Source organism: Oryx dammah, unplaced genomic scaffold (genome assembly GCF_014754425.2).
Source record: "Oryx dammah isolate SB20612 unplaced genomic scaffold, SCBI_Odam_1.1 HiC_scaffold_29, whole genome shotgun sequence".
NCBI lineage: Eukaryota > Metazoa > Chordata > Mammalia > Artiodactyla > Bovidae > Oryx > Oryx dammah.
Genome location: NW_024070213.1, coordinates 91,586,520 through 91,611,850, shown reverse-complemented (window position 1 = coordinate 91,611,850; position 25,331 = coordinate 91,586,520). Strand labels below are relative to the sequence as shown.

At 50.0% G+C, this 25,331-nt stretch overlaps 2 protein-coding genes across 4 annotated transcripts in view; both read right to left on the bottom strand.

The window, feature by feature from the left end:
* The window catches only part of PDE1B (phosphodiesterase 1B), a 26,791-nt gene extending 13,046 nt beyond the window's left edge, over positions 1–13,745 (bottom strand). Inside the window, exons 1-2 of one of the 3 annotated variants that reach the window (XM_040234287.1) lie at positions 13,581–13,745; positions 13,371–13,493 (exon numbers count right to left, since the gene is read on the bottom strand). In XM_040234287.1, the coding sequence (XP_040090221.1) occupies positions 13,371–13,480 (110 nt within the window). In that variant the 5' untranslated portion in view covers positions 13,481–13,493; positions 13,581–13,745. The other 2 variants (XM_040234290.1, XM_040234288.1) reach the window with 2 other exon arrangements.
* A 5,170-nt stretch (positions 13,746–18,915) lies between these two features.
* Positions 18,916–25,331, bottom strand: part of NCKAP1L (NCK associated protein 1 like) — a 44,933-nt gene continuing 38,517 nt past the window's right edge. The window contains exons 30-31 of the mRNA XM_040234263.1: positions 24,781–24,870; positions 18,916–20,373 (exon numbers count right to left, since the gene is read on the bottom strand). Coding sequence (XP_040090197.1) covers positions 20,242–20,373; positions 24,781–24,870 — 222 coding nt within the window. The 3' untranslated portion in view covers positions 18,916–20,241. The remainder of the gene's footprint in view (positions 20,374–24,780; positions 24,871–25,331) is intronic.

Below are 25,331 nucleotides of genomic sequence, written 5' to 3'. Positions count from 1 at the left end.
CCCGCCCCATGAAGAGCTGCTGCTTAGTCGCTCAGTCGTGTCTGATTATTTTGCAACCCCATGGACCAAAGCCTGCCAAGTCCTCTGTCCATGGGATTTTCCAGGCAAGAATACTGGAGTGGGGTGCCATTTCCTTCTCCAGGGGAACTTCCCAATCCAAGGACCGGACTCGCACCTCCTGCATTGGCAGGCAGATTCTTTACCACAGAGCCATCATGAAATAATGCATGCAAAAGGCCTGGCATATACAGTGAGGCTCTACAAACATGATTTGTATTAAAATTAACTGACCAGCATCATGCCTGCCCTACCCAGCTCACACCTCACTCCCTTCGAATCCAGCAAGCACCTGCCTTCTTGATCCCAAGTCCAGGTGAAGAACGGTGAGCCTAATTTGGATGGAGGCTGGTAATTAGGAAGCCCCCTAGCAGAGGAAATGAGAAGATGATAATGACCATGATCTCTCCTTTATAATTACATACCACAATCACCTTATGGAGATGATTATATGATTTGTCTAGGGTCACACAGCTTGTCCATCTCAATCAGGCTGGCCAGCCTAAAACTCATTCTACTGGAGCCTAACTGCGCCCCAAACACCAAAAGTGAGGAAGGACCCCACTGCATCATAGCTCCTTCAGTGTCAGGCATCTGTCCTTCATGGGGTGATGTTGTCTGTGAACACCATCAGACTCACAGGAAACTGGGGGTGTCTTGATCGCACTCATGATGACTTGTCTGTCCTGGCAGCTGTGCTCAGAGCACACAGCATGTGCTCAGTAAATGTTCACTGAACAAAATAAAAGGGAAAGGGGGCAGATTAATCAGGCGGGGGGCTATCTGCCAGTGCTCACAATTGAGATCTCAATCTAGGGAGAAGAGCGTGGTTGTAGGCTGGCTTTCAACACACCCCTCCCCCCAAGTTCCTCCCGCCTCCACCTCTCGATCTTGTCCAGAAGTTCTTTTACAGCTCCTGTTTAAATCTGAACCCAACATGATCCAGATACCAGAAGGAGAGGGGAGGGACGGAAAGAAAGATTAAAGAATAAATTTGACAAGCGGGGTGTCCAAGGAGGGGGCCTGGACTCGGGCAGCTGGAAGGATTCAGGTGCTAAACTTCCCCCTCTTGGAGTTACATAACCTTCCCCACGACACTTCCTGGCCTGGTGGGGGGGCCTCTCGGATTCTGACGCCCTTTAGAATTAGGATCTCCCCAGACCCACCCAAGGTCCTCACCTCACCATTGGTCTGCTTGGATGGGTAGGATGCTGACCCCTGTCCAGTACTCATCCAGACCTAAAGGAAAACTGGAAGCTTCCTTCCCAAGAGTCCTCCCACTCCACTCCTAGCGCTGGTTCACCATCTCCACTTCTTTCTCCTTTACCTTCCCCACACCATGGGAAAGTCTCAGGTCCTGACCCCTGGAGGTCTCAGTGTCTCCCAGCTCTAGGTAGCCAGCTGGAAAAGGTAGCTTCTGGGCAGTCATAATCCCAATGCCCCAGACAAGTGCAGCTCTCCAGCCCCCATCAGATGATCTAGTGATTTCCAAAGCCCCTTCCCACTACTTCTGGCACCCACACTCCCTGAAAGATCACTGTAAGTAGAGAGCTTAGGACAGAGTAGCCGAAAGCTAAGGGACTGGGAGTTGAAAGAAGAATCCTATCTCCCTTTTGTGTTTTTAAGACCAGATGAGGAGATATTGGAGGAATGTGAGGTCTTAAGAATGCTGGGGTTCAGGAGGGAGAGAAAGAGGGAAAATACTGCTAAGGCACCTGCCACTGCTTCGTCACACACACACACACACACACACACACGCGCGCGCGCGCGCACACACACACACGCGCGCACACACACACACGCGCGCGCGCGCGCACACACACACCCATATGGGACTGTCAAATCTTGATCCTGCTCTTCCACCAAACCACAAGTAGCAGACCCACAGCAGCCTGTCCTCCGGTCCTCCTCCTCCCCTCTCCCTTCCTCCCTGGAGCCTACCTGAGGATAGGACCCTGGAGGTGACTCCTCTGCACAGGAACAGGGCTGGCCATAGGAATCAAAGTTCTCTACTTCAGAGTATCAAAATGCTGCCCCCCAGGCCCCTGGGCCCCTGAGGGGAGTGGTTCCCTTTTAGGCCCCTGACTTCCTTCTCCAGGTCCCAGCAAAAGTGACTGACTGACTGAACAGAGAGAATTTAGGGGAGGGGACAGGAGGAGCCTAGCTGGAAGGAGTGATGAGGCAGAGACCCAGCCCACAACTGGGTGAGAGGCCGCGGGAAAAGTTTCACATCTGAATCGGACTGAAAACAAGAATCTGTTCTCAGAAGAATCCCAGAAAGGACAGAAATAGCATAAGCCAGCCCCTTGCTCTGAGGAGGTGGGGCTCCTCTTTCGGGGGAAGGAAAGGGTTAGCAGGAGGCTTAAGGGGACAGGGACAGGGAGCCATCCTGACTTTGTCCTGAAGAAGAAGTCTGCAGTGGAGTGAAGGAGCCCTCCAAGAGCGCCCCAGCTAGGCGAAAGCAGATTTGGCTCCCTCTCAGGGTCTTTTTTCCGGGGCCACTCTTCAAAATGAGCTTTAACCCACCTGCAAGGACGGAAGCAAGACAGGAAGAGAACTAGAAACTGCAGAAAGGGGGCCTGCTGAAGTTAGGGATCCGGGTATCCTCACCCAGAGACCCGCTCAACAAGGAGGAAAGCCCCCGCCCAAGCAGTGACTGCAAGTCAGGACTTGCTCATCGAAACCGAGAGGCTAGGAGAGTTGAATACTCCGAGCCCCAGTTTTCTCATCTGTCAAACGGGGACTGGGAAATAACCGTGAACTGACTGGAGAGAGGTCTTTCCAGCCCAGAGGCAGAAGTGACGGGATAGCCCACGAAGAGCCTGCGGGACCAAGGCCCCCTCTCTCTCTTCCAGGCTTTGCTCCCGCTCAGGTTCCAGGAAGGGAAGAACCCGGCCTCTGCGGTGCTGGGTGGATGTGCGCAAACAGCCCCAGCCCGCCTCCCGATTGGCTATGGGGTGACGTCACCAAGACAAGCGCATGGGGGCTGCGATTGGTCAGCGGAGGGGCTGGGCGGGGCCAAGAAGAGCCCGGGGGAAGCCTAGCGCAGCCGGGGAAGAGGGTTTCGCGCAACTACAATGTCCTTCATCGACGGTCTAGGGTTGATGTAGGGGTGAGGAAAAGCGACTAGAGGGGATGAGTATGACAGAAGAAAGAGAAAAGAAACAGGCTAAGAGGCAGGATTTTATGATGGGAAGTCTTGCTTCATCGTCCACTGCACCCCTACCCACCAAAAGCAGGGAGAAACTAAAATACCCTGTCCCTGTGCTATAGCCTTGAAGGATTATAACCAAATGAAGTTTGGGGAATTACTGGGACGAGTGGAAGTTGGCTTCAGCAGCAAAGAGGAACGAAGGTTAAATGTCTACAAAGTTGTGTAAACTCTTGGTAGCCATGAAGCAAGTGTTTTTAGAGAGAAAGGACTAGTCCTGGCGTCAGAGACCTGGAACTGCCCCTCGGGGATGAGAGACAAGTCATTCGGCCTGCTCTGTAGAAAAGCTCGTTTGGAGAGAGAGAGACGGGGTGGGAGTGGGAGCAGATGGTACACCAGCTAACACCAACTCAGGGCAGTGTCCCCTCCTCACCTGACTCCAGGCCCAGCCCCCAAGCCAAATAGGCACTAACCCCAACCCTCCTACTGGAAGGTAGAGGTTTCTTAAACTAGAAAAGCTCCAGAGAGGATATCTTGTCCATCCCTCTGCTCCCTTGCCCAGTAGAACCAAAACTAGTTGGACAAATAACGGCTTACCACATCACCCCAAGTACAGATATACTGCATCATCCCAGTATGCATCCCAGCACGCTTATCTCACCAGCCTGTTATTAACTCTTCCTAATTAGAAAGGACATTGATCAACCACTGCCCCTTCCTGGGGAAAAAAGGGTTCACACATACCCACTCACCCTAACATGAACACACATGCCACACTCTACTTCTGTCTGAGTTAAAAAGAGACTGAGAGCAAGAGCATAGATGTGATGACCCCAGTGTGAATTCTCCTCTAGCCATTAAATGTAGTTTTAAAAGCAGCCCAACCATCATGCCTCCCCCCTTGGTCTATCCCCACCCTTCCTCACCTGCCCTGAAGAACAGGAGTTGGGATAAGGGAAGAGCAAAGCATAGGTGACTCTTCCCCTGGTCAGAAAAGAGGGGTGTAAGGGGAAGTAGCTGGAGGGCTGTTGAGGAATGGATTAACTGGCTGATCTAAAGGCTTAAAAATCTCAGAAACTGAAAAAAAAAAAAAAAGGAAATCATCTAAATCAAATAGAAAGAGGATATTAATTAAGATCAGGAGATTTTGCCTGCCTTTTAGCACTATGTATGACCTTGAACAAGACACCCTTGGCTCCATTTTCCTTGTCTGTAACATGGGTAAGTTCAAGCTTCATGGACTTCTCACAAGAGATCATACAAGAGCATTTGGGGAACTATAAAGTGATGTGTGACTGCAAAAGATTACCATTTAGTTTTTGTTTTTGTTAATTCAGCAAAGGTTCATTACAAGTGCTCCATGAACAAAGCCCCCTGTGCCCACCCTTGTACCCAGGGCCCCTGAAATAGAAAAGCCTGTATCCCCACCACCACCATTCCAGATGTCAGGGGCTCCTCCCTGGCTCCTTATTCCACAGAGAGCAGGGAAGCAGAAACTGGAGAAATGCCGAGCACGGAGCTCCAGAAACCAGGAAGAGCCAGACCCCCACCTTTCCCAAGCACTGCCACTCCCCTGGTTTCACATTGCTATACAGGCAGCCCTGGTTCGGGCAGCTGGCTGGGCACGGTGGCGGAGGTGGCTCCAGAGATAAAAATAGCCCCCCTAGTGACAGAGCTAGAGTGCCATCCTTGGAGGCAGCAATCCTCAGGTAGACACGGCAGCAGTGGTGCGAGCTCTCTAGGCACTGGGCAGAGGAGCTGGACGGAAGGAGGGTGGAGAGCGGGTGGGCAGCACCTGGGAAGAGGGGTGGGTAGTGGGGGAAGGAGAGAAACCTGGCAAGTGGAGCGAGATGGGGGGGAGCAGGAGAAAGGGGCAGGAAAGGAGATTTGAAAAGTGCTGCAGAAGAATGTTTGGGAAACACTGAGGAAGAGGGAAGGGAGTCAACTCACACACACGTGTGTGTTTATGCAGGCAACTCCCCCTCTGCCTCCTGCTGAGAACCATTTCTAACAGGTGTTCCTAGCAATAGCCCAGCACAGCTCAGATCAGTGAGGAAGTGGGTAAATCTAAGTAGCTAGAGCCTTAGCCCAGAATAACAAGAACCCAGACATCCCAGCTCCCTGCCCAGTACACAGATGAGTCACCTCTCCCTCCGGCTTCAGCCCCTGAAAGAGGGAGGAAAATAGGAAGGTGGGCAGAAAGGTGAGGGGAAGACTCAGAACTCTGAACTTTGAACCCAGCTCAGAACTCTGGCTCTGGTTCACTTGTCCACACCTCTTCTCCCTCCCTGCACGATTCAATTCTGCTCATTAACCACCTCCACACGGACCACCCCACCAGCCCTCCAAACCACATCCCAACAGATGTTCCCAGCAGATGCCCTGCTTATGGGGAACCTAACAGATGTTGAAGGTGGCCTGAGATGGGAGAGTGAGTTGGAAGCTTGGCAAGGGACTGACTGCCAGTGCTATGGGAGTAGCTCTAAATTGTGGGTCAGCAGGATTTGAGTCTGGTCCCAGCTCTGCCCCTACTTTACCATCTATTTCTGGGCATCAGTTTCCCTCTCTGTAACATGATATGGTTCTCAGATTCAGTGCCTGGGTTGGAGACACTAGGAAAATAGGGTGCCTGAGTAGGAGTTTATCTTTTTTGACTGGCTCACTGCTTCACACAACTTAGCCCGAAACTGATGCTTTAAAGGAAGAGTGTGGCTTCTTCTTTATCCCAGGGAGATTACATTCTAACCTCCATGAACTTTCCAGGAAGTTCTCTTGCATGTCTATCTTCAGTCCATCTTGCTTCAGTGAAAAGAACAGCATATTTTCTTGGCATTTCAAAGAATGGAAAGGAAGAGAACAGTCAGGACAAAGAAGTGTTTGGGATGAGTCTGGTGCAATTTGATTTATTATAGTTCTCTCAGACTGGGGTTGCTAAAGCTAATGCTTGTAGACAGGAGGCTGGGGTTTAGGGAGCCTGGCAACACTGTCAGCATGCGTGCTCACTTCACCCGACAAGTTTCCAAACAAGGTGGGCACAGAGGCGAGAACTAGGAGGATGGTGCCAAGTTAGATGTGCAAGAGCTGATGAACAGAGAAGCAGAGAAGCCAAGGAATAGGAAGGAAAGAAGCTTCTCTGGCCCCCAGCTCCTGCCTGCCAGAGAATCATTAAGCCCCCCTGGAAGGCAAGCTCCCTTCTCAGCCTAAACGGTGCCAACACCAGCTGGCCGCCTAATCATCCCACTGCAGCCACTGTAATTATTGGCAAGTCTGACTTCTCCTTGCAGCTGTGGAATCAACTGACCTGGGGACTTGGCTGAATCCAACGTGGTACCACCTGAGCACCCGCTTTCCAGCTTTCCTCCCAGCCCTGAGCCCCCAGGCCTCTCCCTGGATATGCCCTTTTCCCCACCACACCTGCTTAGCCATCAAAACCCCATCCCAGCTCCCTCAGTGGACTTCTGCCAGGTCTGGGATGCTGAAGTTATATCCTAACCTGCTCTTTTCTTCCCAGGGCAGGGAGAAGATGTAGTAGAAGATGCTGAGGGGAGAGGAGCTACTGTAGGACTGGGGACGTGGGGGACAGAAGGGCGAGGGCTCTGGCACTAGGGACCTCCCTGCAGTGGGCAGGTCACAACTCACTTTTCTACTTTTCCCTTCTGAGTAGCCCTTCTTCCCCCTGAAGTCTCCTCTTGGCCTCACTCACTGTTCCCAGGATTCTCTCCCAGTTCTCTTGGACCATTAAGTCTTCCTCCTTTAGGGGACAATCTCATTATCTAACAACTTCCAGTCTCCCAGTGGTCTCGCCTGCAGCCCACCTGCTGCCCTGGTTCTGTCCCCGTTTCCCTGCTGCTGTCCTGGGGACAGCTGGAAAATAGCTACTCAACTTCTGTACCTGTGAAAATCAGTCCCCTGAGACTTAAAGGCAATTACCTGGCTTTCTCCCTAGAGGAGCTGGGAGGATGAGGTCACTGAGAAGGCAAAAGAAACGCCTTGTAGAATACAGTTGAGGCTGGACTCCTAAGGTGGCCTCAAAGTGTGCCTGCAGCAAACTTGCCCTGAACCATCACAAGGACACCTGGGCCTGGAGAAGCCCCACACCCGGGGTGGGCAGAGATATTTCCAGACTCCTGGCCAGGGTGAGTGGGGACTAGGAGCACGGAAGGCCAGAATGAGGGGGTAAGCCGAAGGGAATAGGGAGAGAGAGGAAGAGGGACACGAGAGGAGAGCACCATAGTGCCCGGCAGAGAAACAGAAGCCAGAGAGAGATGGAAACAAAGGCAGGAAAGGGCAGAGGAAAAGATGCAGGAAAAATCAAAGAGGAAAACAGAGGGAGCAGAAAAGCTGAAAACAAGTCCTTGATGATCCCTTTAAAGACACAGTAAGAGGAAAGATCTCTCTTGAGTTTCCTAGTTCCTCCGTCCCAGTCTGATGGGGGTGTATGAAAAAAAAAGAGGGGAAGATGTGAGAGAACCCCTGGCTTGCATTGACTTCAGGAGCTCCCTGCACAGGGGGCAAGTGGAAGGGGTCTAGAGACATCCACACTTCCCTCCCCCTGGGCCTCTCACCTAGCCTTCCAATTCCAGCTTCATCCCCAACCTACTGCACCCTCCTCCTGGCAGAAGTGCTAACTGCAACCTCAAACGTGGGATCTCCATGGTCTTTTTAACCAGCCTCCAGGGCAAGCAGAGTGGTATTTGGGTTCTAAGGGACTACACAGATTCTTTAAAATAGAATGTGTCATAGCTGATCATATCACCCCAGGCCTAGAGACTTAGGATAAATGCCAGAGGGGAATTTCCCCAGTGCTTTTGGAACCCACCAACGGCAGTCCCTAGGCGCCCTGCACCCACTACATCTTACAAGGGCAATTGCTCCGTCCACTTCTAGTTTGCCCAATTGAAAAAAAAGATGATAGAGAGTAAACTGTCATCTTTTCTTTTGACCTTAGAAGACCACACCTTTTGTGGGACAGCCCTCCTCCTAGCCCACCCGGCCTCCTATTCTCTAAGCTCAGTCACCTGCCTCGCCTTCTCCAACCCCTCATCACCAAGACTCTTCCAAATCAGGCCCCAGACACCAGGACTCAAACCTACTATATCATTCATATTCCTGCCTCTTGAATCTCGATTTTTCTCATCATCCAAACCAATGACTGCCCATTTATTACTATTCTGCTGCCTCTTCACCCAGCAAGCTCTCCCAGGCTGAAAGAGCATCAGAGTTTATCATTTAAAAACCACTTTCGTATGGATGATACCAAATAAAGAACAGGGATGCAGAGAGACTATGCGACTTCAAGATCATGCAGCTAGCCTTTGGCAGAGGGGGAACAGGAACTCAAGTCTCCCAATATTCCCTCTGCTCCTCCGCTGCCACGGCCCTGCCTCCCTGGTCTCTCGCCTGAAGCCAGCTATTCTGATCCGAGGTTTGTGACGTTCTTCCACTGGTCAGAATTTGAATTCCCCCTCTCTCTGCACATCCCCCTCAGCTTACTGCAGGAATTTTCCACACTCAACCATCAAGAGATGCCTCATTCAAGACAAAGTTGACGGGGGAAATAGAAACCTCTGATGGGAGAGGGGATATAAAACCCAGGGAGGAGGGATTCCCTTTGCCAGGGTTGGAAATAAAGGAGGAAGGGGCAATCCAGGGAGGAAGGAACTAAAAACCATTCCCACCAAGGCCTCAGAGAAATGATGCTCCTTCTTCTCCAGAGGCCCAGGAAGCCACAGTTTATCCCGCAGTCTTCATGGCAGCTCCACAGCCATGTACAGAGAAAGAAGGACAGCAGCACAAAAAGAGCCACAGAAGCTCATTCTGTGGGGCACACCCAAAACGAGGACAAAAGCTAGAAGACATCAATGAGGTGTCCAGTCCGGTCCTTCGGCTTCTTTCTCCTGCGCATTTGCTCTCCCCGGGATTGTCCAAAAATCTGAGCGTGTCACAGACACATACGCAGATCACACGTATATATCATTCCATTACCTAGACACACTCACATACACAAATACATCATCTCATTCATACATAGGACAATGTCAGGTATTCAGGTAAGTGCATATTTATTTTCACACATACTGTTTCTAAACATACAAACAAAGAGACATCATTATGGAGCTGTGACGTCACCAGCTGTCCTTGTCAGACACATCAGCCTTTACCCAGATACACCAGATACATACGTATACATGTCAGGCATTCACAGTTTCATTCTGATACATCTTGTTCACATACCCAGATTGTTTCTGTAACTCCTTCAGTTCCAGGCTCTGTTCGGAGGTTCTCAAACCCCACCACTTTTGAGCATCACCCTCTAAAAACAATAACAAAAACAACCTCTCCCTTTCTCCAATTCCCATGCCTACTCCCCTCCCCCACTGCACACAGGAACACACGCACCACAGAAACAGAGACGGAACTGGGCTCTGTGACATATACAGGTATACTCATTCATTCACGTGTTCATTCCTTTAATTAAGAGCAATTATTGAGTGCCTATTATGTTCTGGGTAGCACACTAGATTCCGATGCAACAAAGATGGGTAAAAATAATCCCCGACTGTGTCCTTGCTCCAGCTCCCCTGAAATGACCTTGAACCATAGCTTAGGACATTGAGTCTAAACCATGAAGCCTGAGCGTGCACCATGTGGAGAAAGGAAAAGAGAAAGGGATTGTTTTATACTATCCCAAGGAAGAGGGAAGTTTTGTCTGTAAAATTTCAAAAGAGACTGGAGCAAAGAGAAGAGAGTGAGGCTTGTACTATCCTGAGAGGGAGAGAGAGAATTCATATATGTCCTTGTACTGTGTATACCCCCCTCCAAAGTAAGCGATGAAGCAGAAACCAGAAAGGTTGAATTTTACCACTTGGGTGGGTGTCATAAAACAAGGAGCAGGGGGCCTCCCTACTCTCCACTTTCTGTGATGGAGTTGAACCACATGACAAGCTCCATAGAATCAGGGACTGAGTCCATTTTGCCCTCCACCATATCCCCGGCATCCAGCACCTCACCTGCCCCACAGGAGGCACTCGATTAAGAGCTGTTGAATGAATGAATGAGCTAAGGATGGCAAACCGATCTCCACTCATAGTTTTTCTTGTTTTGCAAAAGACACCGAAAAACCTTTCCATTTCTACGGGCCCTCCCCCACATTCCTCAAGGCTCTCTGGTCTCAGAGAAGAGTGGGCAGACTAGCCCAGTCCTTCATCTCAATGTTAGAGATGCTGAAATTTGTCCTGGTTCACCCGTTATCCCTGAAGTGCCTCGCTCAGTGTCTCTCATGCCTCAGCTTACGAATCTGCTTAGTTAGGAAAATTTCCCCTAGGTAGAGGTGAAATCCAACAGCTAATATGCTCCAGATTCTGAATTTATCTTTGGCAGAGTGCTAGTATGGAAAATAGAATTCCTGGATACCCTTCCCAAGAAGAAATTGCCCTGCACAATTATATTCATATGGGCTTTTTTAACCGGAAGAAAAAACACCAGGCCCAGTTTCCCTGAAGAGACCCTCAGTGTCCCAGATTAGAAATTAAAAGTGTAGTTGGGATGGAGGAGATAGGACATGTTGAGCAGCAGAATATATATATTCCATCCGTCTTCATTTTACTCTGTGCGACCCCATGGACTGCAGTCTGCCAGGCTCCTCTATCCATGGGATTCTCCAGGCAAGAATACTGGAATGAGTTGTCATTCCCTTCTCCAGGGGATCTTCCCAATCCAGGGATTGAACCTGGAATCTCCTGCACTGCAGGCAAATTCTTTACTGTCTGAGATACCAGGGAAGCCCATTCAGTATCTAGTCCTGAGATAATCATGCCCATTTCCCTGTTTCCAGACTCCATAGCCCCTTCCCACCTGGGCCTTTTTGGGTACAGATGGTGATTGGGGTGGAGGTGAGAGTTCTATTTCTATTTAAGGTGGAAATGCCCTCTTTGCTCACCTCTTCAGAAACCACTCAACCCTGAGAGCTGTCTCCCTTTCCTACCCAGCAAAAAATCTTCAATCCTTTGCTTTCCCTTCATCTGACTGGCAAAGCCTCCCCAGGATTCAAACAGGGCCAAATCCAGTAAGCTATCAACTTCAGATCTACCTTGGTATCAAGATCTTCCTCTGCTTTGAGACTGGGAATCTATCCTTGGTAATTAATATTGAGAAGATGGTACTTCTCTGGATAAGTTATGACATGTAGCTGGCACTCTTAAGGACCAGATTGCTGAAGTGAGTGAAAACCAGAACAATCTCATCAATAAGATTAGTGATCCTTGTCCACTGTGATCTCCTGCAATGATATCTCAGCTAACAGGCTCTGTAGGGGCAGCTGCCTCCACTCCCTTCCTGCCCTGGGTTTCAGTGCCTCCTTCTGAGGGTTCTGTTTTCTTGCCATAGACCACTTCTCACCCTAAAGGAAGCAACTGCAATCTGCTTCCAGAAAAGCTTTGTGGTTAGAAAGGTGTGGGAGAGAGTGAAACGGGTAGACCCACTTCTTTTGCAGGGACCCTTACCTGGAACAGAGGCAAGGGAAAGATATGATGAGCCACTCGTGCTGTGGGAAAGCATCCTAGGATGCTTGGGTTCTCCTATTTCTAGACCCTGAGGTCCCTTCTTTGCCTTTCAACCACTTCCCTACCTACCCTTCTTGCCAGCTTAGTTACCATCAACAGAGCAGGGTTTTCTATCAAGAATCACCCGGGTGCTCCTCCCAGCAAAAATGGGCTCAACCCGATTTTCCATTTCTCCATCCCAGAACCTCATTCCAAGGATTCATGGAGCCTGCAAGTTGCCCTGGCCAGAGGCAGCAAAGGAGGGGACCAAGAAGCACATTTGGATTCCAAGCCTTGTTGCCCAATGTGCCTCCATTCTCCCTAAGGCCTTTCTAGGCAGCTGGTATGTAAATCAGACCCACCAGCCCAACATAAAGGCATCATCTTATCGCCACAGGTGAAGTATTTTTAAAACAACACAATCATAAGCATCTATCCATATTCTATCCCCATCTCTCCCTCTGCCGGAACCTAGAAATGAAAAGCTTCAGCACTCACAATTGAGAATATTGGGGAGCAACTGCATGTTGAGGCTGTGTTCCCTGTATTTCCTCACCAAACATCTGCAGCCTCTCTCCTAGGGCCATGGGGAGTCATAGCAGGGAGAGCAGCACTTTCTCTTGTTTTCTGGTTAAGGATCAACAGACTGCAGAGATTATCGGGTGGCAGCTGACAGAGAGATAAACATGGTACATGGCTTGTCTTTGAACCAATCCTCTTCTTCTCTGATAAGCAGGAAGAAAACTTCCTCTCCTTCCCTAGAACTGGAGTATGGGACACCTGAATCTTTCCCTTTCCCATTTATTCCTCTCCACATGCCCTCTTCCTGCAAAAATAAGAAAAGATGCCTTGATGTGCTTGGAGATCCTTGGGAGACCCTACAGTGACAAAAAGGCTTTGACAGTTACCTTGCCCCAGTCAACCAATCTCCCCTCACCACCACCCCAGCTCCCAGGTTGGGGGTCTGCGCCCTCTCCCCCAGGACAGGGTTCCCCCCTTCTCTAGATCCTAGGTGGGTCCCCCATCATTAATATGCAGAGTGTGTTTCCAGGCCCCAAGAGAGATGAACAGCTCAGGAACGGGGCAACCCCACCCCCCCTACCCTCTGTAGGATGCAGGAGGCAGAAACCACCAATCCCAGCCAAGATTCGTATGACCCACAGGTTGGCGCAAGTATCCCCGTGCACTGGACCTGCATCTGTGTGCAGCCACTCTACAGACCTCTCTGTGACCCTGGGACACTCGTGCACACACATGCGATGTGCTTCACATCTACCCAACCCTGCACATGGATACGTGTGAGTCAGCCTGGCACCTCCTGAAAGCTGCCCGTCCGCAGCCCTGCCAACACCGCAAATATTGTGCCGCCTCTCTGCGCCGCATGTGTCACCCGGGGGGTCCGCAGGCACCTCGTTAGCTCTGCAACTCCTAAACCCGCTGCAAGCGGCCGGCTTGCTGTGCACATGCCTTGCACATGTGGCCTGGCCACGCGTGTCCGGGCAGCTTATGTCCTCGCACCTGCCAACATGTGTGCCCCAGAGAATCCACCGGCCCGGCTCCAGCTACACCCCCCCTCTTTCAGGCTCCCTGAGATCCCTTCCCCCCCTGGCCCGGAGACTCACAGAGACCGGAGCTTAATCCACATCTTCTTGCTGGGGGCTGACTTCAGCTCCAGGGGTGAAGGGCAGTCCGACTCTAGCATCTCTGGAGGGCTGCGGGGGGACAGCTCCATGCTCAGCCTCCGTCTACGGAACCGAGGGAGGAGACAGCACCGCGGCTCAGCTCAGCCCCCAGCTGGCAGACCCGCGCCCCCCAGCCCAGCCCCTTCCCACCTGCGGCTGGCAGGGACCAGCCAGGCCGGGGTCTCTAAGGCTCGGCCCAAGCCGGCAGAGCTGCAGTTCCTGCGGCTCCTCCTCTCCCGCTGCCCAGCCGAGCTCTGGGCTCCCAGTCCGAGCTCTCCGCGCCGCCGCCGCGCGCTGCCGGAGCCGCCTCCTCGCTTCTCTCCTCCTCCCCGGGCCGGCTTCCCCTCCCTCTCTCCCCCTCCCTTCTCCTCGGCCTGCCGGCTCGTCTCTCACTCCTCGCAGCCTCTCCTCCCCCTCCCGGAGGAACGCCTGGCAGCCGGGGGCACAGGGAGACGGCAGCGCCCAAGGGCGAGCGCACGCACCCAGGCGCCGGGTGCGGGAGGCTGCGTGTGCCTCGCGCGGGTGGATATGAGTGCGTGTTGACAGAGCGCGGCGCAGGCGGCGGGCGGCAGGACTTCGCTGTGGGCGGTGGTGTGGGCTCCCTGGGAGTGTGTTTTGAGTTTCTGTGTATGTGCCTGTCGTTTCATGTATCCCCGCGTGCCTAGCCGCCAGTGCGTCCCAGGCGTGAGGGAGAGGTCGGGGAGGAGCCCTGACACTCTCTGAGTGAAGCCACCTACCCCCAGCATCCAGCCCCAGCCGAGACCCTCACACGTGTGCTCCTGCCTTTGAACGGAAAAGTACAGCGTCTGCTCTCAGTGGCCACGGGCACCCACTCCTCTCCCCGGTTCCCTGAGCTGCTCTTCCTGACACTCCTCCAGCCTGTGGCCTTCTCTCTGGTGCCTCGGGCAGGGGGTCGTTTCTCCTAAGCCCAACGCTTTCCAGAGAGAATCCACCAGAGAAGGCAGCACCCTGTCTTGACTTGATTATAGGTAACTCCATAAGGGCCAGGAAATCATTCCTATATTATCTCAACCCCTGCAGTAGGCAGTCTTTCCTTTTATTCTGTCTTCTCTGAAAGACAATCCAATGGCTAAAGACCCAACACAAAACAGTTTAGCTGCTTAAAACATCTGTAGAATGAATGCTCTGGAATCTGAACTAAAGACTTGTAGCAGGGCAAAGTCTCTTCCATCAAAGTGAGTCCTACCTAGGACTCTGGCAGGAAGTTAGGATTCCTTTAAAGTTTCCTCCTTAACGGCCACCTACTTTGGCATTGGCGGAAATCTTTTGTGAACAGAAAGTGGATGTGTATTCCCTAACTAATCCATGATCCACTAACAAATTAAAGAATGTGAGCTTTAATTTCAAGAACTCTGGAGGCCGGAAGGATGAGTGATGAGGAGAAGATACGGACTCCATCCTGAATATCAAGTGGCAGCTCCCTCCTTCCCAAGCAATGGAAGAGAAAAGAACAGAAGTAAAGTGGACAGGGTGAAGATTCTCAACATAGAAGGATTGCCTTTTAGGCAGTTAAGTTAGGTCAGGCCTTCAGATCTGACAGGACACAGAAGTATCAGCAGAATCAGCTTCCTGGAAGTACAGGGGCTGAAGGTGACAGCAAGCCAGAGAGGGAGACAAAATCAGAGAGAACATTGGATTTCAGCCGCTCTGTCCATATAACTTTCAGTTCAGTTCAGTTCAGTCCATATAACTTTAGCACACACCATTTCCTGTCCTGGCCAGTGGAATTGTCCTAACCAAAACATGCATGCATCTAAGATGTGAACCAGATTCCTTCACAATTCAGTCCTCAAAATTTGAGGGCAATCCACCTTCTTTCTTATCAACTGAGAAAGAATGGGCTGAAAAAGAACTGTGAAATAAAATTAGAGCTAAAGAGCTCTGAGTAGGAAATTAGGGTTAGAGCTAAGGAGCTTCCCAAATTGGGCAGATGTTTCAACCAGAAGAGGTGGGAAAGAGGCTTCCGTTAAGAGAGGGATCTCTCAATGTTTCTTCTTTTTTGCTCTCAATGTTTCTTAACACAGTGACATATTTCACCTCTGCCTTCCCAGGCCCCCAACTTCTAACCTATTTTAAGAAAAGGAAAATTCATACACACACACTATTCATGAAAGATGCTTTAGAGTCCATCTAGTCTAATCCCATTTATTTAACACATGGGAAGGAACTTCCCTGGTGGTCAAGTGGTTAAGAATCCACCTGGCAATGAAGGGGACGTAGGTCTGATCCCTGGTCCGGGAAGATTCCACATGCCTCCTGACAACTAAGTCCGTGTGCCACAACCGCTGCAGCCCACGTGCCTGGAGCCTGTGCTCCACAAGAGAAGCCACCGCAGTGAGAAGCTGTGCACCACACCCAGCGAGCAGCCCCGGCCTGCGGCAACTGGAGAAGGGTCCGCGCATAGCAACAAGACCCAGCGCGAAAATAAAATCAATAATTTTCTTTAAGTGGGAAAACTAAGCCTAGAAAAATTATGTGGCCCCACGGAGATTAAGAGACTGATCACCTACTTACAGAGAGTAAGTAACAAAGCCAGGGCCAAGTCTCCTAACCCTTTTCCAGTCTGTGTTGCTTTCTTTAATCACCAGTCCTGGGTTTTCATCTCAACCTTATCTGTCTTGTTTTAATCCAATCTCATTTCTGCCTTACTCTACCCCTACAGAGGTAAGAACAGGATATGTCTGCTCCATTCATTGTCTCAAAAGACCACCATTCTTCTCTCCCTGTCTTTCCCCTTGTTCCCCACCCCTAGCTTTCCCAGACTTCTCCCAACCTCATCCCTCTCTCTTCAGCTTCCAAACTGCCCCTGCCTCTTGGAGACCCTTCCTCCTCACTCCCCTAACCCCACAACCCCTTCCGACAATCTCTGAGTTTGATAGAGACCAAAAAAAAAAAAAAACACCCCGATGCTTTGGCAGCGGGTGAAGGCTGGATGTGATCTGCCTCCTACAGGAATGCTATTTAAAGGGGCGGCCTCACAATCCTCTCCCTCCAAAGTGACAAGAGAAAAGCCTGCTCCTCAATCTCTCCAGAGCTGCAAACTCAGCTCAAGTTAACTTCTGACTTCCTCAACCTGCACCCTGGCCTGCTGCTCCTTTTTCCTATTCAGGTGGGAGGGAGAGGACTTGACAACTGAGGTGTGGGGGCTGAGGGGGGACTCATCTTCGTCTCCTTTGATGACAGGTACTTAGGAGGAGCAGGAGGCCCTGTGGGGCGGAGGACTGGAAGAACACTCTTCCCCCAACCACGTGAGTGACTTCAACCATGTGCCAGCTTCTTCTCAAAGTCAAACTTTGTTGGAAGAGAATTGATCTAGGCAAGAGGATCTAAGGTTCTGGCGCTCTTGTCCCTAGCGGGGACCTCCTTCCCCTCTCGGTGTCCATGCTTAAACCACGGGTGTTCTTTTCCTCCCAGGCCAAGTGCCAAAGGACGAGGCCCCCTTGGCCAGGCCCAGGTGTGTCCCCCCACCCCCATCCCCTGCACATGAAGGCTACCCTCAGCCACTCAGCCGACTGAACAGCGTGGTGAGGGAAACACTGTCTCTATTGCCCAGAGAAACAGGGGCTCCTCTACAAGCATCTCACCCCCAGGTCTGGTGGGAGGGCTAATTCTATCTCATTAGAGATAGAATTATTGCAGACAAGTTTTATATTATTGCAAACAAGTTAATGGAGTTTTTAATGAAAACACTGCACTAATGAAAATGCTGAGGCTAGAACCTACTGTCTGCCTGCGAGACAAAACAATCGGGGTCAGAATTTCTTCTTGACATTCATTCCGCAGTTCCTTTTAGGCCTAAAGTGAGCTGGAGATCTGAGCATAGAAAGCGGTTCATCATGGACTGCGTCCCAGACTGTAAGAGGTCAGAGACGCTTCTGGCTGAGGAAGGAAACTGCCTAAAATGCTGGTGCTACTGCTGCTGCTAAGTCACTTCAGTCGTGTCCGACTCTGTGCAATCCCATAGATGGAAGCCAACCAGGCTCCCCCATCCCTGGGATTCTCCAGGCAAGAGTACTGGAGTGAGTTGCCATTTCCTTCTCCAATGCATGAAAGTGAAAAGTGAAAGTGAAGTCACTCAGTTGTGTCCAACTCTTAACGACCCCATGGACTACAGCCCACCAGGCTCCTCCGCCCATGAGATTTTCCAGGCAAGAGTACTGGAGTGGGGTGCCATTAAATGCTGATGGGTCCTGTTAACTCAGCCATCCTTCACCTCTAGACAGTCACCTTTTGTTAAGGTGGTCAAGGCCACATGTCCTCACCCTCTTCTATTTTTCTCATTCTAGGGTCTCTGGATTCTAACAGCTAAGTCTTCCCAGATGAAGAGGCAGTCGGGGCAGGTAGCAAACATCCAGGACTGAATGTCATCTTTGAGTCCCAGTTCCGAATGTACTGATATGCATGTGACCTTCATTAAGTGATTTAACATCTCTGAATCTGCTTTCTGGCCTGAAATAGGAAAGCCTTCCCTGTTACCCTGCAGAAGGTTGAGAGCACTTTGAAAAAGTATATGTGATAGAGAAGTGTGTGTGTGTGATGTTTATAAAAAAACATTATGTCACATGACAAAATTTTATAAAAGGAGAACAGATTTGTGTTGCCAAGGGCTAGGGAAGGGGAAGGGGATTGTGGGAGGGACATAATGGAACAATATGAGGAAGGCCCTGTAGTGATAAAACCATCCTATATCCTGACCATGGTGGCAGATGCCTGAACCTACACATGATAAAGCTATACAGAACTAAATATACACAGTGAAATGAGTATTAAAAAAACTGGAGAAATCTAAATAAGATCAATGAATTATGCCAATGTCAATATCCTGGCAATAGGGACAAGGAGATTTGGAGACTGGGGTCGATAAAGTGCTTTTAACAACTTGTGATAAAAAATATATATATATATAAACATGAAAAAAAAAAAGCCTCCTAGTTACAGTGGCATAGGATAGTTTTGCAAGATCCTACCTTTGAGGAAAACTGGTAAAGTATTATTATTATTTCTCACCCAATATTATTTCTCAATAAAAACTAACTTTAAAAAAGGTATTATATGTCTACTCTCTATTCCCCTGCAGCAACTTGTTTTGCTGTCCTCTGGGAGGTTCCTCTTAAGCATTCCTCATGCATATGGAGAAAGGATTTCTTGGCTCCTCAGAGGATCCCAGAAGAGATATGAGTGAGTGCAAGGGGAGCTGCTCAGATACTTCTGAGCTTTCTCTTCTTCATCAGCACTTCCCTCAGTCTCAAGAGGCCTGACCCCCGATCACTGCTTAGAACCTAACATTCTTTCCATAGTGCAGAAGAACAATTAGCTGATGCATGGAGCAGGACCCTCCGATGATTCTATCCTAAAGAATAGACAACTGTTGCTAAGAAAAACTTGTGTATTAATTATGGATGCCAAGTTTAATAAGTATTGACTAAGCCTGGGTCTCCAGAAATAAAGATCAAACACACACATATCTAAAAACAGCTAACAAATAGCTTTAATGAACTCCGGATGGATTTGCTGAAAACCAAAAATTGCTACCCTTTTATCCTGGAAGTATAGACACGACCCTAATTAATCAATTAGTTACTTATATTGCCCATTCCAACCACTCCAGACCTGTGACATATATGATCTGTTGCTCCAGTCCTCCCTGGCACAGAAGTGATGGATGGCAGGTGGGGGGAGGGGGGCACTGTTTCCTGCCAGGGAGTTAACTAAACCTAGTTTAATGCTTTCTTAAACGCCTGGGGCTTTGCAACACTTGAAATTCTAATTAGTGCAGGAAAGGGCTAGGTTGAAACAGCTTGTACTCCTCCAAGTATACCCACTCTCAGGGCCCTGTAACCTAATGAGGTCTGTGAAATTTAAGATCCAGAAAAGAAATCCCTGCCTGGAGCAACAGCTGTACCCAGGATGACAAGGGGATTTGGGTTAAGTTAGTCCCTCCAGTTAGGAGGCAGAATACCCCCAAATGGTATGTGACGGAAACTCGCGTGACACTGGTCCAATTAGTTGTCCTAGAATTACTCTGGACTGACCCTCTGCTCTGGTTTGTGGCGATGTCAAGCGAAAGAAGGAGGGGTTCCAGTTAGAGATGTGAGAACTTACTCATTACCTACAAGGTGTGGTAGGGCAGGTGAGGTGGGGGGGGGGGAAGTTGGGGCAGTGAAAATCCCCAAGAGCACTTCCTCATTGCCCCTGCAGGCTGGAGAGCTGGAGGCAGACAAACAGACCCACGACTCCTAAAAGAGCCCCCACAAAGGAAAACAGTGTTCCTCTGCTACTACTTGGCAGTGCAGTAGGAGCGGGCTGAATGCTTGCTGAACACATTTGGAAAAGGAAGAGAGATAATCGTCCTAATGAATGTGCAGGAGACAATAGCAGCTCCAGTGGGAGGGTTATAAGCTCATTATGGTTTAATATGATGATTGATCATCTCTGCCCGCCAACATTATCCTAGAATAGTGATGAAGGTCGGAGAGACCCATGCCAGTTAGAACTCAAGCTCGAGTCCCCAGGAGATAGAAAACATACTTGAGGGTCACTTTTTTTTTCATTGTAAAAATTCATACCCCTGGCCCCAACACCATAACTCCTTTCCATGAAAAAAGCCCTCCACCCCCTGCCCCAGTTGGCCCCAGTTCTCTATGATTTCTCAGCCCTGGGCTGTTATTCCATCTCCCTCTTCACCAGTTCTGGCTGATCCTCTCCCTAGTGACCCCACCTCATTCCCACCCTCTGAGAAAATAGCCACAGCTTCCAGTGCAGCACGGGTTTAGGTAGGTCCAAAGACCTTTCAGTGGGTACTGGCCGACACTCGGTTCAGGTGGAAGGCCCGGGAGACCTCCCGATAGGCATTTCGAAGCAGCACATACGGGAAGCAGGACTCCAGCATGTCCAGGGTCAGGAAAGAGGACTCCTCCACCACCTGAAAAAAAAAAAGGGCCAAGAGAGATGAGGACCCCAGGTAGGGCATCCACTGTGGCACGCTGTTACTCTTCATTTGGTTCCCTGGGCCCTCTGAGGCCCTTAGAGTTACAAGTAAATGGGGTACCAAGGCACTGTCACTTCGTTTCACTCTCAGAAAGCAATGTTCTCTTCAGCTCCATTATAATGACCCCTGAGCCCCTCCTCAGGGTTATATGCAGGGCTCAGAAGCAGAAGGCAGGAAAGAATCACTTCTCTAGGGCAGAAAAACTCCGTTCTCTCTCATTCTGGATGCTAAATGAGATATGAGTGGGCAGCACAGACGCAGGTAAGAATGCATAAACGTGCTAATGACGAAGCTCTGCGGAGAAAAAAACAATTAGCACCGCAGGCCAAGCAAGAGGGCCCGGAACCCACACGGCTCAGTCTCCTCCCTCCCTTAGCACAGTGCTTGGGGAACAGTATGGATGCTGTATAAAGGAGCAGGCATGATTAATTAGTTTAATTAGAAGGCCTGTGTGCTGTGGAAATCCCTGCAGCCCCCACAGCCAAGCAGAAAGATAGATCAAGATGCCTGGGTAAGACGGAGGGTAGGGGGCAGGGGGATATTACCGTAGAGTCGTATAGCCTAGCCTTGGGCCAGAGGGTTTCCTTCCCTGAAGAAGGAACGGGGTGTCTTTCCTTCCATACTCTCCTCGCCCAAGAGGTTGTGGGACTAAAAAACACTCTGGAGAGAAGTGTCCCATATCCTCTGGCATTTCACACAGATGGGCCATCCCAAATGTCTGGGGTTTCAAGTCCTGAAAATTCACTCAGGAAAGAGATCTATCATCTCTATTCTAATGTTTTTCTCTCTCTGAAGCCCTTTTCAATTTTTAAAATTTGTAAGGTACTGCAATACTCAAACCATGCACACGCAATACACGCAACAGCCTCAGAAGAGCAGACATCACAGGCTGAAGGAGAGAAAATCCGCCCGTACAACTGTAGCTCTGATCTCAGGGTGGATGGCAGAAAGAATTCCTTGCTAAGCAAGATTTTCAAAACCTTAAGCCAGTAAAGAGATAAGATCTCTTTTCCAGGATATGACCCTTGGGTACGGGGAAATGAGTGATGGCTTCAAGAAGGATCCACTGGTCCAAGACTTCTATTCTCTGCTCTGTTAAGCACAGAAAACCACAGGGCTCCCAACTGGAAGAAATTCATGGCAGTGGAAACAGCTCGGGAGTGAAAGCCAAGAAACGGGTTCTAGTCCCAAATCTGCCCATGTATTTGGGGGGAGACCGTGGATGTTATCTTTGCTTCCCTCTCCTCAGTTTCCTCACCTAGGAATGGTGAGGACTGGACTAACTGCCAGCATCTGATCTGTTTCTGACACCTAGGATTCCATGAGTCTATGAGCCATTCCTTCGCCCATGAAACCCCCTCCAGGAAGGCTGACAATAGTGGGGGTGGGCACTGCCCAGGCTTGACAGCCAAGACAGACCCCAGGGAGAGAGGCGCATGAACAGGATTTGAGGCTACATGAGTAGCCTCTTTACACAGAACACAGCTCCTTCCCTTCAGTCAGTTCCAATTTCTCTGTGGAAACATTTGCATTTAAATTGCTTTGCAGCAGCTAGTCCCTCTGTCTCTTCCCTCCTACAAAAAGCGCCGGGTCCTAGGGCTGTTCCAGCCACTCTGCAGGCCTGTGACGCCACAAGGGGCAGACACCTTGCCACACTTGGTGGGGTGGGGGGAAACGCAAAGCAGAGGGAGGAGGCAGTGCTGAGCAGCTGTACAGAATCCCTTCCAACCTCACAGAGGTGGGAACTGTCCAAGGACAAGGAACAGGCGTGCCTAAATCATTCAGAAACTAAACTGAGCAGCAGAGAGAGGGAACATTTGTTTAGCATCTATTATGTACCAGGCACTATTATATAAACTGTCTCATGAACCCTCACCCCTCTGGCATAAGGATGTGAAAGTGAAAGTCACTCAGTCCTGTCCGACTCTTTGCGACCCCATGGACTATACAGTCCATAGAATTCTCCAGGCCAGAATACTGCAGTGGATAGCCTTTCCCTTCTCCAGGGGATCTTCCCAACCAAGAGATCAAACCCAGGTCTCCCACATTGCAGGCGGACTTTTTTACCAGCTGAGTCACAAGGGAAGCCCAAGAATACTGGAGTGGGTAGCCTACTCCTTCTCCAGCAGATCTTTCTGATCCAGGAACTGAACTGAGGTCTCCTGCGTTGCAGGCGTATTCTTAACCAAGAATCCCTGAGTTATCAGGGAAGCCCATCGTAAGGATAACTGTCCACTTTTAAGGCTAAAGAATCAGAGTCTCAGAAAGGTTAATTAACTTGCCCCAGGTCATGCTGGGCTTCCCAGGTGGCTCAGCAGTAAAGAATCTGCTGCCACGCAGGAGCCACAGGAGACTTGGGTTCGATCCCTGGGTAGGGAAGATCCTCTGGAGGAAGGCACGGCAACCCACTCCAGGATTATTGCCTAGAGAATCCCATAGACAGAGGAGCCTGGCGGGCTATAGTCCATGGGGTCGCAAAGAGTCAGACAGGACTGAAGCGACTTAGCACACGTGCACGCTGAGACCGGCTCTGCCGCCCTCCTTCAGCCCTCCTCGGCCTCCCCTGCCCTCTCACCTCCTCACCACATCCCCACACCTCAAGTCCATTCTCTTCTCTTCCTCAGCATGACCCCTCATCAGCCCAACCTAGGCCTTTCCGAGCTAGAGAAACTGAGACACAGATAGCACTGAGTGCCTATGTATTCAAAGGAGACCCAGAGGGAGTCCCAGGCACGCTCGCCCCTAATGCTCGTGGGCCTGGCTGAGAGTGCAAGCGGAAGCCCATATACCACATGATAAAAAGTATATTCTTTCTTGCAACATTTGCAACATGTATTCATCCCTCAATATCATGGGGCACTGGAAGGGAGTTTCCAGACCACCTGTGGAACCAATTCAGGGGAGATAGCAGAATCTGTAGATACCCAAGTTACTTTTATAAAAAGGCATAGTACCTGCCTATAACCTATGATATCTTCCCATGTTCTTTAAATCATCTCTAGATTACTTATAATACCTAATACAACATAAACATTATATAAACAGTTATAAATACCATGTAAAGGCTATGTAAATAGTTGCTGGTGTGGGCAATTTGAAGTTTTGCTTTATGGAACTTTCTGGAATGTTTTTTAAAATAGTTTCAATCCATGGTTGGTTGAATCCATAGCTGAGAACCTGTGGATATGGAGGGCTGAGTGTACCTTTACAATTTCATGTAAGACAGGTTTGAATTACAAATCATTAGACCCCTCAGAGTTCTGTACCAGAGCAGGGAGAAGGGAGGGAATCAGCCTCCAATCAGGTACCCCTTCTCCTCCCACCCCAGTTTGGGGGGTTTGTAGACACATATAATCTTCCTGTCTGCACATCTAAACTCCAGCCACACATTCCATGGGCTCTGGAGCACAGTCTGCCTCAGTAGGATGGAGTCGAGTGCAGAACAAGCTCTACATGTGGGCTGGAGCTGCTCAGGAAAGAATTCTGAGGCCCCCCCCCAAAAAAAATAGAATTCTAAGGCCCGAGAAGTCTTTAGCGGGAGCTCTAAGGAGGGGCACAGGCTCCAGGTGGGCCTGTCCTCTCCCCACAGGCCAGAGGAGGGGTCACTTAAACCCAGGGCCCAGAGCAGGAGCCCCTCCTGCCCACCTTTAAGTGCAGAGCTAACCTAGGGAATCAAACTTTAGAACAAGAGTGAGTAAGCACGTTGAAGAGGGAAACAGGATCAAGAGTAAAAGATTTTTTAAAAGTTAACTGAGTCAGAGTTCCCAGAACTTTCTACCAAAGAAGGGGAAAGGCCAGAGCTTGGGAAACAGAAGAGAGAGCAGGAGCTGCCTGATTCGTGTCCCACCTGGTTCCCTGCCTTACAGCTTTTCAGCTAAAAATCCCTTCCCTCTTCTGGGCTCCCCTCCTCCTCCCCCAGTTGAACTCCCCCAGTTGAACCTTCTTCATGGTTCTCTTAAGGACAAGAAATACAGTGGTAGGAAGTGGCCAAGTAAAATCAAAGATGCATTGGACAGGTAGTTATGGATGAGGGACATCCCCATCCATGAGCTCATCCCCATGGTGGGGGTGAGCTGTTCCTCCATATCACACTCAAGAGCACTTCAGGGAAAGGGGCCCAGTCAGCTAGGGGCCAGGAAGACACTGTCCTGCAGAGAAAGACTCTACCTTGGGATGACAGGACAAATCTAGACTGTTAACCAGAATGTGAGGATTAGACCCCTTCAGGCAGAATTAAATTCTTAGTGCTTTTGGGTGATAACCACGGTAGGGAGCCAAGGACCCTATAGAGGATCCTCCCTCTGGCCCTTCCTCTCCGACCAACTTAGGGCAGATACATACCAAGCGCATGAGCAGAGAAATGGACTCCCGGTTTCTGGTTTTAAGCTTGTCAGTCTCTTGGCCCAGCTGCAGGAGGCTGACAGAAGCCACCTGTAAGGGAAAGATTTGTAAGGAAGCAGATTTTTACGAAGGTCGGAGTAGGACAGCCTCAGGCTACAGGAAGTCAAGAGAAGATCAAGGAGGTGAGTTAAGAAGTGCTGGGAGGGTTGGAGTGGGAAAGCAGTGAATCCCCCAGGCTTCAGAGACACACGCTGCCTCCGAATTAGCCAGTGCAGATAACAGCCGGTTGCCAGGGATGCTGGTGGAGAGGTAGAAAGAGGCGAAGAAAGAAACTGCAACAGAGGCAGGTAATACTGTATGCCAGGAGATTAATCTCTTTTCCGAGGCGGCCTCCAGACACCACTGTCATCAGACTGTTTACAGCTGACTCCCCACCCGACTAGAGACAGAGCTGGGCCGCTGACTCAGACACAGCGCTTTTGGTATTCTCCTTCTGTCAACTCCCGAATGGCTGTCCTCTCCATTCACCTTCAGGTCCCCAATAGATCAAA